This window comes from Anabrus simplex, chromosome 2, assembly GCF_040414725.1.
Source record: "Anabrus simplex isolate iqAnaSimp1 chromosome 2, ASM4041472v1, whole genome shotgun sequence".
In the NCBI taxonomy this organism is placed as follows: domain Eukaryota; kingdom Metazoa; phylum Arthropoda; class Insecta; order Orthoptera; family Tettigoniidae; genus Anabrus; species Anabrus simplex.
This window is the reverse complement of record NC_090266.1, coordinates 848,949,522-848,966,528: the sequence shown is the minus strand read 5'-3', so window position 1 is coordinate 848,966,528 and position 17,007 is coordinate 848,949,522. Positions and strand designations below refer to the sequence as shown.

Here is a 17,007-nt window from a genome sequence, read left to right as displayed (position 1 = left end):
ATGGCAAAAAAGAATGTATCATCACCGAAGATGTATACAATGGGGGAGGGGAACCGTAATTTTAAAAAGTACACTGCTATTAGTGAGTAAGCAAGGTTATGTCAAAAGGTATTTGAAAAGGGAAGTACCCTTTAAAACACTAACCTGCATTGGCTGGTACTGATACTGTGGGAGTGGTGGTGCAGCTGCTGCTGGCAAATACATAGCTGCATGATGAGAAATAGGGTATATATGTTGGTATCCACCAGATGGAGTCATTACAGTACCTGAAATTCATACACAGAAACAAAGAATGATCAGTAAAAGTTTGTACAATGATGGTCAACCCAAATTTTACATTTAAGGCCTAAAATTAACATTTTAAGGTTAAGTCAAACAGAAGGTGGGCTGCTCGTGCCGTCAGATCACGCTGCTTGCCGTGAGTCAATGACCCACCACTAAATACCGTCAGTGATGTTAAAATGACCATGGGCTATCACTGCGTTCCAGTTGATTCAAAATAGTATTGGTTGCCAAGGATTATCAAATTATTAATAAAATGTGAAGATACCTAATAGTTCTGAAAGAGTTAATAAAACAGAAGAGTTTGCATGGAACTCAATTTATCTACCCCAGCCAACAGAGGAAATAAGAAAAATTCTTAGAAAAGGATCAGGGAACTTTTGGAACTTTCATAACTGCATAGGAACTCTAGATGGGTAATTTGTGGAAATAAAATTTCCTGCAGCAAGTAGTTCAATATACTTCTGTTACAAACATTCTTCAATGTTGTTCTTGCAACAGATGATCCTGATTACAAATTTGTCTATGTCATTAAGTAGGTACAACAGAGACACTGACTGCAGTATCTTTGGAAATTCCTTATTTGAAAGTGAATTCAGTTAACCACTGAAAATAACTTTTCAAAACTATTTTTAAAAATATATATTTTATTTATTTAATCTCTATTACTAGAGCCTCAGTGGCTCAGGCGGCAGCGAGCCGGCCTCTCACCGCTGAATTCCGTGGTTCAAATCCCGGTCACTCCATGCGAGATTTGTGCTGGACAAAGCGGAGGCTGGAAAAGTTTTTTTTCGGGTACTCCGGTTTTCGGTGTCATAATTCATTCCAGCAAAACACTCCAATTTCATTTCATCTGTCATTCATTAGTCATTCCCCCAGAGAAGTGCAACAGGCTTCGATAGCCAGCACAATTCCTATCCTAGCCGCTAGATGGGGACTTCATTCATTCCATTCCTGACCTGGTTGAATGCCTGGAAACAGGCTGTGTATTTTCATCTCCATTACTGAACACTGTGCATGTTTCGAGAACTTTTTACATTCTCTACTTCAGCGGCCAAAAAACCACCTAACACATCTTGGACTTAACTATCATCGCCTCATATTTAACAACAATCAAGCTATTATGAAACACGTCCTCTGTGTAACATATTAAAACTTTTGTATTAAACAATTCAAAATTAAAATATTTGGCATGTCAATCAAACATTAACCTTACAATACTCTACATAAAATTCAATTAAAAGAACAGACTGGAGCAGTAAATAGAATATTTAAAACTACATATAAATCAAATTATAAATTAGGAGTGTCTTTCACTAATAAAATCCTTCAAATCAAAGTTTTCGTCTGCATTAAATTGTGGCTCCAGGGTTCAAGGTAGACTTTATTTTTGTATATAGAAACAGTCTATTGCTTAAAGGCAACATACTTGTAGTAGGATAGCAAATGATATGGATAAAATGATGGGATCGCTATGGAGAACACATTAAGAGAGTTCATTGCCAATTTGTACCAGGGAAATTTTAAAGAACTAGGCCCTACATATAGAGTATCTCAGTTTGTACAATCTTCTCTTAAAAAGCATTGTCTCTTCACAAATCGAACCAGAGTTCGAAATTCTATTGAATTCCGTAAAATAGTAAAAGATTTAGAAATTAAACCCCATCACATAATGCATTCCTTTGGCATTTCTAATGTGTACTCCAGCATTCCAATAAACTAGACTGTTGCAATAATAAAAAAATAATCTAAATAGTCATAGTTCCCTCAGTAAACAAGAGATAGATGAATTTATCTCTATTTTGGATTTTTTTTTCACATAAATCCTATTTCACATTCAACAATACAATTTATCAGCAGAAGGCCTCTGGCATTTTAGCCGACATCTACACTGATAACCTCACACACAAAAAATCATAATATACAAGGTATCGCTGTTCGGATGAGATATGTGGATGACATTTTCCTAATAATCGATCAACAAATAGCTGATACAGATGTTGATTCCCATAGGGAGGAATCTGAAATATTTGTTCTGAATGAGTGTGCTAGATACCAACTGATGACCCCAGCCTAGCACACGGAGGCAAAACGCTGGCAACCAGGAATGAGTTAGTTGGAAAATTTACGATGTCCAATAACGGACCATTTATACTGGTACAACAAATAGCTAACGGTTCAATAATATTTTAGACCAATTAACCACTTTACAACCCCATACTAAATTTACGATTGAAGCTGAAGTAAATAAATCTTTCAACTATCTCGATTTGACTATCACAAATGACACTATGCACCTCTCTAACACATATAGGAAAACCCTGCAGACCTCCAACTCTATCGGACAGGATTTCCTTCACCCAGAAGCACATAACAAGGCAACTTTTTTTTTTTTTTTTTTTTTTTTTTTTTTTAGCATGGTACATAGAGCCTTTAATATTCCTCTGTCGCAAATTAATTTAAAGAAAGTAATCAACACCATTTATGCAATTGCTCTTCAAAACTGATTTAAAAGGATCGTGGTACACAAAACAGTGAATAAAAGGAAAAAGGAAAAAAAAGTTCCCAGTTTACTTACCAGGACTTCAAGGAATGAAAAGAAAAAGTCATCACTTTTCCATGTAATAATGACAATATATATCAAGTCTGCAATCTGTTTAAAAGAAAAAATTTCACTATTGCTTTTAGGACTAATAATACTATTTCTCTAATGGTGACAGTAAATACCTAAACTCTGGAGTCTGCAAACTAAAAAAATGTCCACAATCTGAAGCGAGCTATGTAGGTCACACCAGAAAAAACTTTAGCATCAGATATCAAGAATATTTTAATGCCAAAAACATAATAAATTGTCAGCCATGATTTCACATGACAGGTTTTGGTCATTCTTTTTCATCTTGAGACCAAGACCTCAATATTCTACATATCGAAAATGAAGGTGTATTTATTTTTAAGAACATCTTTATTCATTTGGACCAAAGATTCAACCCCACCAGGAATATTAAGGAGATTTCTGAAAAACATAACGTTTTATTTGAAAAGTTATTCAACGTCATTAAAATGTGAAAAACAAGAAGTAAACCGCTTCCCAACTCGTCTTGCCTCACCTCAGTACCGCCCACTTTACTCCCTCCCTCTCAACCACCACCATCAGTGGTTAACAAGGTCACCTCCCAGCTGGAGTGTACAATTAATACACAGAGAACCAGTCACATACAAAGCTGCAAACCAGCTTGAGAACTTCTAACAGGGCCAATGGGGAGTAACTTATCACCTAATTTCCACTATCTTTTTAGGTTCATTTTCTTTTGTCTTTCATATTCTAATTCGGATTTTCTTTCTTTTTTTAGACATTACACATCTTTCACATGCTATATGCGGTTCTCGGTTTGTAAGATCTTAAAGGTTAAAAGGTTCAATGGTTCCCTTTTGAAGCTCACTACAATATAAAATAGACTGATCCACGCTATACAATGATGTTTACCCCTAATATGAATGTTTCTTATGCACACTTTGTTACATGACACATGTTTAATTTTGTTTCTCATTATATCATGATTCGGTGTATTAACATATCAAGGAACAATCTTAAGGCTTTCATGTGATTGGTTGCCACGCAAAAAATATTTGATGTTTTTAAGACTCGACAGATGTACTTTCTACATATTTCATGTATTTTTAGTTTGATGGTTCATTCCGCAATTTTAATGTGTCATGCATTAGTTACCCTATGGATATTTTAACTACCATTGTTCTCTTTTTTAATAATTTAAATGTAATAATGGTTTAGTACTACGCTATGTAGACAAAGATGTCCACTAGGTGGATGAAACATGCAATAACCGGGCAAGTTGGCCATGCGGTTACAGGCACGCAGCTGTGAGCTTGCATCCGGAAGATGGTTGGTTCGAACCCCACCGACAGCAGCCCTGAAGATGGTTTTCCGTGGTTTCCCGTTTTCATACCAGGCAAAAGTTGGGGCTGTTCCTTAATTAAGGCCATGGCCGCTTCCTTCCCATTCCTAGACCTTTCCTAACCCATCGTTGCAAGAAGACCTGTCTGTGTCGGTGCGACGTAAAGCAAAAAAAAAAACATGCAATAATAATTTATATCAGGTGATGTATTTTATCTGGTTAAATAGTATATTGAATTGGTGGATCCTTAACAATTGTATATGTTTAGATTGGAGAAACTGGATTATGCAGACAATATTCGCTTGCTGACACATACATTCCAGCATAGGAAAGAAACTCAAAGAACTAGAAACTGAGGCACGGTAAGCAGAACTCAAGGCTTTTCTCAAATAACCAAGAAAAATTTACTCTAGATGAACAGAAAATTTAAAATGTGGACTAATTTTGCTATCTGGGAAGTATGGTAGACAAACTAGGAGGGGCTTCAGAGGATATTAACACTCCGGTGGTCGCGCAAAGAAATGTCACGCCAGTGGTCGTGCGGATCACAATTGTATATAAGGCTATTCTATGCTATTTATTCAATTAATATGATTATGCATTGTGAAAAGAAATTTATTTTCTGTACAACATAATATAATTACGCAAGCATTTATAAGAAATACCTGAATAATTGCCGGACATTGTGATTTGTCTCACTTACTCCCTCCATAATGTTTTTGAGGTACCTGACTGTGATTCATTCAGCCATCGATTTATATTCTCCTAGTCATCCATTTTGTACTTAAATACCAATAATTAATATAAAATCATAAAACGGAGTAGATATATGCACATGAACTGAGATTAGACACCGCAATAAGAAAACAAAGTCAAAATATGTCACGCTAGTGGTTGCACGGATCACAGTTGTGATCCACAAGAATAAATTGCTTTATAATCCAACAACCATCGGTCAAGATTAGCAGACTACTGCATTATAAGAGAGGGGATGGGGCGCGAGGAAGGTACACAGATTCCCAAGGTCAAAAGTCATACCAAAAATCAGGAGCGAAAAAATCTAAACAGCTGGATCACTATTGTGATCTGCGCGACCACTGGAGTGCCAAGAAAAGCATAAGGAAGGCCAACACACTTCTGTGCACCTCTATCCATTGTGGAGAAACCATAACATATCTCAAAGAATGATACTGAATAGCAATGTCAAGTCTGTCCTACTTTATGCAAGCAAGACCTGGAAGTTACTACAGGACTCGCCGAGATGCTTCAAACCACTGTAAAGCAGTGTTTGCACAGGATCGTAAACATTCACTGGCCCAACGTGAACAGTAAGAAAGATCCACAGGTAGCATTCGCAAGTAAATAGTCTCTAAAAATTAACAATGGAAAGACGAAGGTCATGGTCTGTAAGAAAGGTGGGAAAAGAAAAACAAAGGAGCAATGGGTGATTGAGGGTGGGAAAATTGTGATAGCAAATAATCTCAAGTACTCGGGCTTTAAAATCAAGTAGCAATGAGAGTTTGGTAGAGCAAGTAAAACAACCAAAGTCAGTAATAAAGATACTAGAAAATAAGTTCCCAAATATAGAGTACAATATACAAAACATGGCTTTTCAGGAAGTGGTCAAAAGCAGAGCATTGTATGGTGTAGAAATTTCGGGTGTTGAGAAAAGTGTGAGTTATTAAATCAATTAGTAAGTTTAGTAAAACTGTAATGGGGCTCCTGTATTGTACTGCGAATTTATTACCTTAAACAATATGTACTGCACATGCGGGAGCGAGACCAATGTGTAATGAACGTATAATGATTGACATTTTAAAGAGAGTTATAAGCTATTGGATAAGATTGAAAAAGGGAGAAGGGGTAGAATCCAGCAGACTGCATACCATCTCCAAATCACAAATATGGATAGAACATACAGAGTAGACAAGATGAGAAATATTCTTCAGAGGCTGGGGTTGGGAGAGTATTGGGAGAGAGAATGGGACAGCAGAAGAGGTATGAATTGGAGGGGTATTCAAAGAAGGGTAAAAGATATAAACAAACAACAAGAAGAAGCGCAATCTGGAATACAGCATCCCTCTCAATTATTTTGTAGATTAAGTCAAAAAATTAGTTTAAGGATACAAAATGTAAATAGGGAAACAAGATGACATTTGATATGGTGGTTGATGGGGACTTGCATGAATAAGGGATGGACGAAAAGAAAAGACAATGAGATATGCGTGTTGTGTGGAGAGGCGAGGGAGAAGACTTTCACCTGCTGAAAGTGTGCAAGAAAACTCAAGAGGCAAAAACTAAATTTGTGAGTAAGTGAGAGTTATCGGTGTTATCACAGGATGGGAATGGGCATGAAGTTATTTGTTGTTTGACGAAGGAATGGAAAAACAACAATCATATAAGTAGATTTTTAGATGCGACAAGTATGTGTATAAGCAGTCTGAAAGACAAGTCGATGGGATATCAGATAAGGGTCACATTAGTTTAAGTACAGCGTCTAAAGAGGATTCCCCTAGCTATAGGGTTTTTTTTAGCCTAGGATTTGGAAGGAAGTGGCCGTGGCCTTAAGGTACTGCCCCAGTGTTTCCCTGGTGTGAAAATGGGAAACCATGGAAAACCATCTTCAGGGCTGCTGACAGTGGGATTCGAACCCACTACCTCCCGGATGCAAGCTCACAGCCGCGTGCACCTGACCGCACGGCCAACTCGCCTGGTAGTTGGTGTTTTCATCCCTTCAAGATAATGGAGAGGACGTGCCCAATTGGTATATAGTAGCTATCTGTATGACCGGCTGGAGACACGTCACGATCTGGGAAAGGCAGGTGCAGGTAGTAGGGACGGGGGGGGGGGGGGGGCTAGAGAGGTGAATGGGGAACAGATGAAGAGGGTTATAAGTTCCCCTCAGCAGCTACTGGTCAACCGTGGAAGTTGAGGGGGAAGGAAGGAAGGAAGCAAGCAAGCAAGCAAGCAAGCAAGGAAGGAAGTCATCTGTTAGACTCGGGGAGTAGTGGGGATGAGCAAGAGGCATACGCCCCTCCAGGCTGCTGCTGAGCTGCGACGGAAGGGGTAGGGGAATGGCACCCGGGCAGGCGGATGCACAGTTTAGAGCAAGACTATAGAAAGGTATACCTTTGTACATTATGTTTGTGATTTTTTTTTTTTTTAAGTTCAATAATCTATTAGCAGGCAACTCTGTAAGAATTATGGAAATACTGTAAATGTACTAAAAGACCTCCTGCGCAACTAAATACCGGCACCTCGGTATCTCCGAAAACTGTAAAAGTAATTAGTGAGACAAAAAACAAACAACATTATTATATAATAAAAAGCCTTTCTCTGAGTATATCAATAAAGAAATAATTGATAATCATAATTTCAACATTTATCCACCGACTAGAAATTTAAAAATGATTATGAAAAAAGAATACGAATTTCAAATAATCACTAGATCTTGCACTGGCAGAAAAAAAAAAATCTGAACATCAAAAAGGGTTGGTAGGCATGTTTATACATCTGAAAGATTAGCGTGGTCCTAGTAGCTGCCCCATGACGTTGCACATCAAGTCTGCTTTAAATACGGGCTGTACTGTGTGAGAGCGTTAGTTACCTGGGAGACTGGACGGAATGACTGAGTGGGTCAAGAACGCCTTTACGACAACGAAGAGGCCAGTATCAACAGCTCACTGCGGTAAAATGAGGCTGTATAATAGGGCTTCGTGAAGGTGGATTTTCCTTCTGCACTATTGCAGAATGACTTGGCAGGAATGTCTCCACTATGCATGCATGCTGGTAGCAGTGGTCACGAGAAGGTACTCTGGCAAGAAGACTAGGCTCCGGACGTCCACGTGGCACCATCGAGAGGGAGGACCGCCTTATTCAGCATATGGCTGTGGCGCAGCGGACTGCTTTTGCACCAGCAATAATTCGAGCGCCAGTTGGCACCACAGTGATACAGTGAACTTCCACCAGATTCCGCGAGCAAGCCAGCAATGGAGCTTTTATGAAATTCTCCAGTTGCCAACCTAAACCAACCTAACTCTGCTGTAGTGGATACTATCAGTTTCATGAACATGTACAGGTTTCCGGTAGAGAAAACAGAAAACCCCCATTATAAACAACGAACACACAGCCTACTTTCTCTCCTGTCTTTCACCCACCCGTGTAAGTAACTACTGAACTTGGATACCAGCGAACAACAGACAGGAAGAGACTCTGACAAATGGAGGGGTCCATGTTCACCTTAGGCCAGTCATGCAGATCCAGGATGATTTCAGGTCGTCAAATTACGGACAGAGGTACCTTACTTGGTCATCTAACAGGACTAGGAAAATGAAGGCACAACAAACGATCTGTAAATGCTATCCAAGCGAATACCAACCGTCTGTGTTGCTCATGGATCAGCAGTGTACACCCGACCGTTTGCATTGTCAAATATGCAGGGACAGCTTGGGTCAAGTGCACCAGTTGCAAATTTGCAGCATAGTATATGTTGGCGCCTCGTGCAAAGGCAGCACACCAGATTCAGCGAGCAAGCTAGCAATGGGGCTTGTACGGAATTCTCCCATTGCCAACCTAACTCTGCTGTAATGGATACTAATCAATTTCAAAAGGACACTTTGCCTGGCTGATCCATATGCTTGCTGCACTGCTGTAGTCTAACCCGGATAAAATATGTAGCCTATAAACTTGAAGGCTTTTGAGTCTGTCAAAATAAAATGTTATTCCTTGTTTAATATTGTTTAATAGTATGGGATTTTATTTTTCAGGTATGTTATAGTGTAATATTTATATTGAACTTGTGTGTTCGACAGACTGAAAAGCTTGTAAATTGCAATTTAACAGGGTTCATTGCACTTGAAAAACGAAAGCCATGTTCTAACGTCCATTATTCCTTGTAATTGTTGCCCCACGACTGCCATACTTTGCAAGCTATAGTGCAGAGAAACATAGCCTGAATATAACAATGGTAATTATGGTATTACTGCTGAACCAGCAGCAGCAGCGAAAATATTTATGGCAATTGCGAACAGAGTGACACAGAGAACCAATCTCTGTGGGACTCCATTTTTCTGAACACGATATTGCGAATATTCCATCCCTGCTCGGTCACGGAGTAGGAACGAAAACTTTGCAATAAAAATCGACAAGTTACCTCTCAATTTCTATTGATACAGGAGTGAAGGAATACCATATCGCCATGTGGAGTCACAGGCCTTTTCTCATAGAAGAAAACAGTCACCAAATACGGTTTTTGAAGAAAAGTGTCCTGGATGGAGTTTTCCACGCGTAACAAGCAGTCAGTGGTTGAGAGGGCAGCTCGAAAACCACAATGATACTCTTGACATAAAAACCTCTTTTCTCCAAGCACTACACAAGTTGACAACTCACCATCCTCTCAACTAGCTTCCAAAGACAGTGAGACAAATAAGTCTCACTTCCTGCATACTCAGGTACTTTGTCAGACTTGAGGAGAGGAATTACTATTCCCTCTTGCCACTGAGATGAAAATTCACCCTCTATCCAAATTCAGTAAAACACCCCAAGAAGATAGGAAGGTAATCCCAAAAGTAAGGTCTCCCATTTTTTTTTATAAATACATAGACCTCTTTATTTCTACAATGGTGTACATCATTTTACAGCTTGATCAATTAGCTATTTTTCTACATAATCACAATTTCAGTCAATGCATTTTGTAGACGCTGTGACAGTTTTTGTATGCCCATGTCATACCAGCTCACCGCCATGCTGTTCAGGAAGTTGTGAGCAGCGCTTCGGGAAACCTATGGGAAAAAATGCAGGGATCATCCAAGGTGATCCGCCGATCTTCACGCACGATTTGCTCAATCTTCACAACTGTCTCGACGAAAATTGACGGTCTCCCGCTCCTTCATTCATTCGTCATGAATTTCAGTCCGACCAGCTGCAAACTCTCTACGCAACTTACGATCATTTTTGACATCAGTGCACGACTCACCCTACACTTCCGTCAGTTGGCGATGGATTTCAGTCAGTTCAGTACCTTTTGAGTTCAAAAACTGAATAACTGCGCGCACTTCGCACTTGGTAACATCCAACGGGAGCTCCATTCTCAACGGCTGTCAAGCCAAGACCGAGTGCCTCAGTGCAGCGTGCGCATGTTTGTATGCGAGTGCAGGAAACACTCTTCACAATATTCTGACCAACTGCCATATGAACAGAGTTCTGTATTTATAAAAAAATAGGAGACCTTATTTTTGGAAATACCCTCGTATAAGAGGCTATCCTTGCGGAGGTGTTCCAACATCTGGTTATTAACATTAACATCTGGTCTGGCAGGCATGTCCTTGCAAAGCGCAAAGGCGCTCCGGAGTTCCCACTCCATAAGCCCACGTTATACAGTAGACCTCTGAAGCACGAGTGGCAAAACTAAGATGATGACATTCTGCCTCTCACTTCACGGCCAGCAAATCAGGATGGTAATTTCTGGAACCAGACATCTGCGAAATGACCTTCTAGATGGTTAGCAACGATGGGTGGCTCAGTGACGATACTGCCTGCAATGGAAATTTCTGGTATTGAGGAGGGTCCTTGTACTCCCGAAATACGTCTTAACTTAGTCCACACTTGAGATGACAGAGTTTTCGTCGAGGAGCCCCAGAAAAAGGTGAAATGAACTCCTCAGCAGCAACAGCCAGAATAACCTGTATGAGATAATGTCCCCTTCAAATTTGGACTGCAATAAGCATTTATTATATTTGCCTGTGTAAGACTTTAATTCATCAGAGTGGACGATATTCCCCAACTTTCTATAACAGAGACAGCTCCCAGCAGGTCGAGAACCGGTATTTCCAAGGGGGAAATATATTGATTTTTCCTCTGCGGGCGATCAGCTGTCCACGTGACACAGTAAAGGAGTGAGCCAAGGTCACCAAGACACATGCGATCTGTATATGATGAGAGTCTCCAGCGGAAGTAATTTCTAGAAATGAACGACAGACATCAACCAATTACGGACGATTATAGTGACACACCCCTTTCCCTGGATATGTATAAAAACCCGTGTTTCCGGAAAAAACGCTCTCTATGCTGCTAATCTTTGCTATACGCTGCTCTAATCTGCTGCGTGCTGGAACTTCGAAGGGATTTTCTTCTGTCCACTTCAAGACGCTTATTTATTAAATCATTAGTAATTGAATCTACGAGCTTAGCAGATCTCCTTCGTTACAAGTTACGTATTTTTCATAATTAATTTCATCGTGTGTGTGTCTGGGACATATTCTAAAACCATTTGTTAGTTTCAGCCTCTACTCAACGTGACGAGAGAAGACACCGCCACGTGCTGGATGGAGTTCATCAAGATGCTGTCGTGTTATGAAGAAGCAGCCTACAACTACTTCATTTGGAATATTGGTGCTACGATGATCTACTAAAAATGTAGGCAATCTTCGCCATGGGGAGATAGCGACCCCGGGGCAGACAGCTGACCACATATTCCAGATCATCAGCGAAGATCCAGTTACATCATGAATTTGAGTACCCTTTAGTAATGTTTATCTGTTCATCTTTGTAGAAATAATGCTTTCTTATTCATTAGTGGTAATAATTCTTCTAGTCTTGCAGTAGATTTGAATATTTTCACTCTTCTTTCCGATGGCAGATGGTAGTTTTTGTCATTCATATATGTATGATTTTTGATCTCTATTAGTTTAGCTAGAACGTGTGAATGTCTTCTACGATTATTCTAGCTGTCCCATTTAATAGTCTAGAGTGTTAAAAATATTTTCTTTGGAAGTCGTGTGGGACAGACTTTCGGCATGTCGTGTTACGCCGGATTTCTATGTAAAAGTTTCATGTGTGATTTTAGGCGTGTTATTGTCTTCTGACATTTTGTCGAATCCCTATTTCACGAATTTAGATCTTGCACATCTAATAATAATAATAATAATAATAATAATAATAATAATAATAATAATAATAATAATAATAATAATAATAATAATGAATTTCATCTTGGGTTAAATAATTAAATAAGGGTCATTAGTTTAAATATTGCTTGATTATGTGTGTATAATGTTAATGTGTGCTCAATTAGGGTAAATACGAGCCTGGAATATGGCAGATTCTCATCGGATCATTTATTATAGGTTATTGACTTGTGGATGGATTATTACTGTATGTTTGCGACTTGTGAATCCATTTATTGAGTCTTATTTGGAGAATACGTTTCTGGAACGTAATTTCTTCATGTGGAGCACGTGTTAATCAGTAGATGTATTGTTGAGTAACAATAATGTTGTGACTCATGAACTATTAAGGCGAACGCTTGTATTTGACCTGTTATATGTGCATTTTTGTAGTCGACAATTTCTTCAGGCATCAACCGCCAATATTACCATCGACAACGTTGTTAATTTCATTTTTCTTTGTTAAGTGATTACCTAGACTTCATCACATTTCAGAGGGAAGTAAAATAATTTTTTTCTTTGCCCGATACCGTCATCGAGAGATTTCCAATATTTAGGAGTAAAAATCAGACATTAGTATTCAAAGGCTAGAAATCGCTGTAAATAGTGTAAATAATTCTCGTGTGCCCTAGTGTGAATGGTATTATTTCAGTGTATTGTAATATTTCTTTGACCATGATTTGACCAGACTATGTTGAATCTTGATTATCAGCATCGTCATCTATGATGACATAAAATTTTTGTATTTAAACCTTTAAGGAATTTTATTGGTTATTTAAGTAGAACAAAGTTTAGAGTATCACACGGTAATGAATAAGGAAGGATCATTTCCGTGGACTCTGTTCACCATTTAAATTTGTGAAGCCGACAATGTTAAAAATTTATCCGAAAGTGTCAAATATTAAAAGGTAACTTTTCATTTGTCAGATGAAATAATAAAAGTAACTTTTTGTTTGTCAGATAAAATATAAAAAAGTAATTTTTCTTGTTTGTTAGACGAAATATTAGAGGAAGGTTGAGGAAAATAATTATTATACAAGCACAATAGTGCAAAAGAATTTAAGTCCAGTGAAGACATATTTTTGAATAATATTTTGATAACATTTTGATTTAATTAATTTTTCAATTTAATTGAAATGACACTTTATTCGACATCCTAAGGAAGGAATAATTTATTTAAACAAATATTGAGATGATCGAATATGGTTATTTAACGATCAAGAGAAAGGAAATCAGATTAATTTCATTTTCATTTAATTTGATAAAATTAATTAATTATTGAAAGGAGGTCCTGATACAAAATAATTTTCATTTTGTTATAATTTCGTTAAGCCAGAAGTACGCTAATCCAAGTGTATATTTTTACAGAATAGTGTCAGCCAACATAAAGGGAGGCTTGGTGCAGACAAAAAAAAAACTGGCAGAGAAGAATAAAATTTTATTTTATCAAGATTATTAGTCAATTTTGTTGTTGTTAAATGTGTTAGTTCACAATAAATGTCAAAACCTGTTGTTTTATATTTGTGTGTTATTGTCGCTAGTCCTTGTATCTTTCCCGGCCTTCAAAATTAAGTAAAGCCAGAAAACGAACGGACCACCCTTGGGACTCTCGTTCTCCGGCTGAGCTATGCCCGGTAAGAAGGTGGCAATAAATTATATCATCTTCTATGTTCTGGCTATTTGTATAGTTGAAGACAGCTAGTGATGTGAACTTTATCCAATCAGCATGTTTTGGAAACTCTCAGGGAGGATTCGTGATGGATTTCTGTTTCAACAAAGTAGGTAAGATAAATGGGGAAATGGTCACTGTCACAGAGGTTATCGTGTACATCCCACCGAAGCAGGTGAATGAACGGTCAGCTGCACAGACTATTGTCAATGCAGGAGATGTTGTTCTGCACTAGTTCCCCTGTATTCAGAAAAGCATAAATCCAGCTCTCCCATAACTGTTCCAGCTCCCTTCTTCTGGGGCAAGGCATTTCAAAGCCCCATAACAGGTGATGGTACCGGGCGAGTTGGCCGTGCGTGTAGAGGCGCGCGGCTGTGAGCTTGCATCCGGGAGATAGTAGGTTCGAATCCCACTATCGGCAGCCCTGAAAATGGTTTTCCGTGGTTTCCCATTTTCACACCAGGCAAATGCTGGGGCTGTACCTTAAGGCCACGGCCGCTTCCTTCCAACTCCTAGGCCTTTCCTATCCCATCGTCGCCATAAGACCTATCTGTGTCAGTGCGACGTAAAGCCCCTAGCAAAAAAAACAGGTGATGGGCATTAAAATTACCTAATAAGATGAAAGGAGGTGGGAGCTGATCTATAAGATCAATTACATCATTGACATAAAGAAGCTGGCCTGGTAAGAAATAATTACAAAGTCATTATGACAGGCAACAAAACTCATACCGCTACTGCCTCCAGCCGAGTTCTTAGTGGATTCTTAGTTCTCTTTGCTGTAGGTCTCAGAACAAGTAAAAATACCAACACCATCGGATGCCCAGTTAGCGTAATCCCATTTTGTCGAGTATAGTCTAAAATTTCTGAAGACCATGTGATGAACTGGTCTGAGACTGGTTTCTTCAGTACGGAATATACTTGCCATGAACTGAATGATAAGCTGGCGCAGCTCAGAAAGATGGCTATTATAACCATTACAATTTCACTGTAACAATGCCATAGTGTGGGCTACTTAAAAAGTTGTTTTAGTTTTTAAGTGGTGAAATGCTACTTAACCTACACTGACAGTCCCATCCGAAGATGGAGAATAGTGCTCGATGTGCATCACCTCATCACCAGGCTATTTGATGTACGACTTAATTTTTTTTACTCTATTCAGGGGCATGATTTTCACCTATGAGGGGAGCCCATTGGTTTTCCAGCAGGTGTACATAGTGGCATTGATACAGACCCACCGGAAGGAGGGCATGTGTCCCAATTCGCAGGAGGGGTGAAGGAGCACCTAGTTAAGGGCATCCCTCTTCCCTGCCTTCCTTCCTTCTTTAAACAGGCTGGGAGATGGAATCCCAGCCCAAGTCGATGATGCCACGTCCGTGGCTTGGGCGCGGCTTTTGCTGACCTCTTGGGGGAAGGAGACTTGGCTTAACACCCTGCTGTGCCAGCTTAGGTTTCCCAGCCAGCACAAGCTCGTTTGCGGTCAAACGCTGAGATGACCTCACTTTCCAGCCTTTACTCTTTCCAGCTCATAGGAGCAACTGCCGATTGGGTGCAGTGATCATTGCAAGTATTGACAAAACCAATGGTGAAACTGGTAGGCTCTGTGTTATTATGCTGAAGTCTAGTGTTATCAAAGGAGCATTCATGGAATCAAAGTTACGGCACACTTCCTGGTAGGAAAAACCATCCAGGGTCTTGATCTGGATCTGCCTCTCTCCAAGATGGATTGGACAGTTTCTGTCTCGAGGGGAATGAAGACTAGGGCAGTTAGCGCATTTCTTTGGAGGTGTGCACTCTTCCGCGGCATGAGCTTCTCTTCCACATGTACCACACACAGACGGATTCAAATGAGATACCATACGTCCGAATCTTTGGCATTTATAGCACTGCATGGGAGGAGGGATGTACGACGTCACATTGCAACGATAGGTTGTTACCCTGACTTTCTCTAGTAACACTGACAATTTGAAGGAGACAAGGTACGCATGTCTTCACCATTGACTTTGCGCGTAATGTTCTGGACATGTCACACCACGTTGCCTCATGTCTTCCATCAACTCATTGTCAGTGTTGGACGAGTTTACTGTGGAAGATAACTCCACGAACCAAATTCAAGGTTTTGTAGTCTCAGCTTTACCGGGTATTTCGCCGAAGTGGTTGCATTTGAGCATCTGATCAGCTTGAAGTGCAATGCAAGTCCTGAGCAGCAAACTAACATCTCACATTTTCTTTACTTCATATTCACCATACATACCTTCAATGTGTCTACTGAACAAGATAGACTTCACCAGCTTAAAATCTTGCCCACCATTTCTGACTGCAACCAAGGACTTAGCGAAGTTGGATCCCATGCTTTCACACTACACTTTTCCCCAAGGGGTTGACCCTCTGAGGGAATAAAAATTTTTAGTCTTGTGCAGGGACCACCCTGGACAGGCTTAGAATGTTTATTCCCACCTGTGACCAAAATCATCCTCCCCGAATGCTACCCACTCGATCAGGGGCATCTGTAGCCGAACGCAGCAGCCAAGGCAATATCCACCTTGTTGTAGCAAGTATAGCCCAGGGTCTGACGTAGCCGAACGCAGCAGCCAAGGCAATATCGACCTCGTCGTAGCCCAGGGTCCGACGTTGGACGATTCCTAATACGGGCTAACTTAGCCAATGAGCACTAGGACTCCCTTCCTCAAATCAACCGCAAGAGCAGGTACCCCACAGCGTATCTAAAATGTGATAAGAACAGGGAAAAAAATTTGTATAAATAGGTAACTAATATGCTCTGGCATTCAGCTGTGCGCGGACCTGCATTGTCAGGTGGATACTACTGCTGAGTACATGGTGATCCCACCCGATGGGCTGCATGAGCATAGTTGCACTAGTAAGAGGCCCCTCCCCAAGCAACATGCACATCAAATTTTGAACAGTCTTACAACAAACCCTCATGTAAAGAGAGAAAAAATAAGCAACCGACGGCAACATGACCCTTTTAGTTGCCTTCTGTGACAGGCAGGGATTACCTGCGGATGTACTCAAACCCTCCATCCACAGGGGTACAATTCATGGTACCAAAGCCACAATCCATTTCCATGCCTAGGTCACCCCCTTTAGTTACCCGTTACGACAGACAGGGGATAATGTGGGTGTGTTCATCTGTGTTCCATACCCCCTGTGGGTAACAATTCAACATAACAGAACAGAACAA

General features: G+C 39.9%; 1 protein-coding gene across 11 annotated transcripts in view; it reads right to left on the bottom strand.

Annotated features, from left to right (window-relative positions):
- The window catches only part of LOC136864508 (protein boule), a 350,930-nt gene that overhangs the window by 171,108 nt on the left and 162,815 nt on the right, over positions 1 to 17,007 (bottom strand). For all 11 annotated transcript variants that reach the window (XR_010859321.2, XR_010859320.2, XR_010859322.2 and 8 more), the window contains exon 8: positions 145 to 266. Coding sequence is in view for 8 of the 11 variants with exons in the window: in XM_067141569.2 (XP_066997670.1) it covers positions 145 to 266 (122 nt within the window). In the remaining 3 variants the exon portion in view is untranslated. The remainder of the gene's footprint in view (positions 1 to 144; positions 267 to 17,007) is intronic.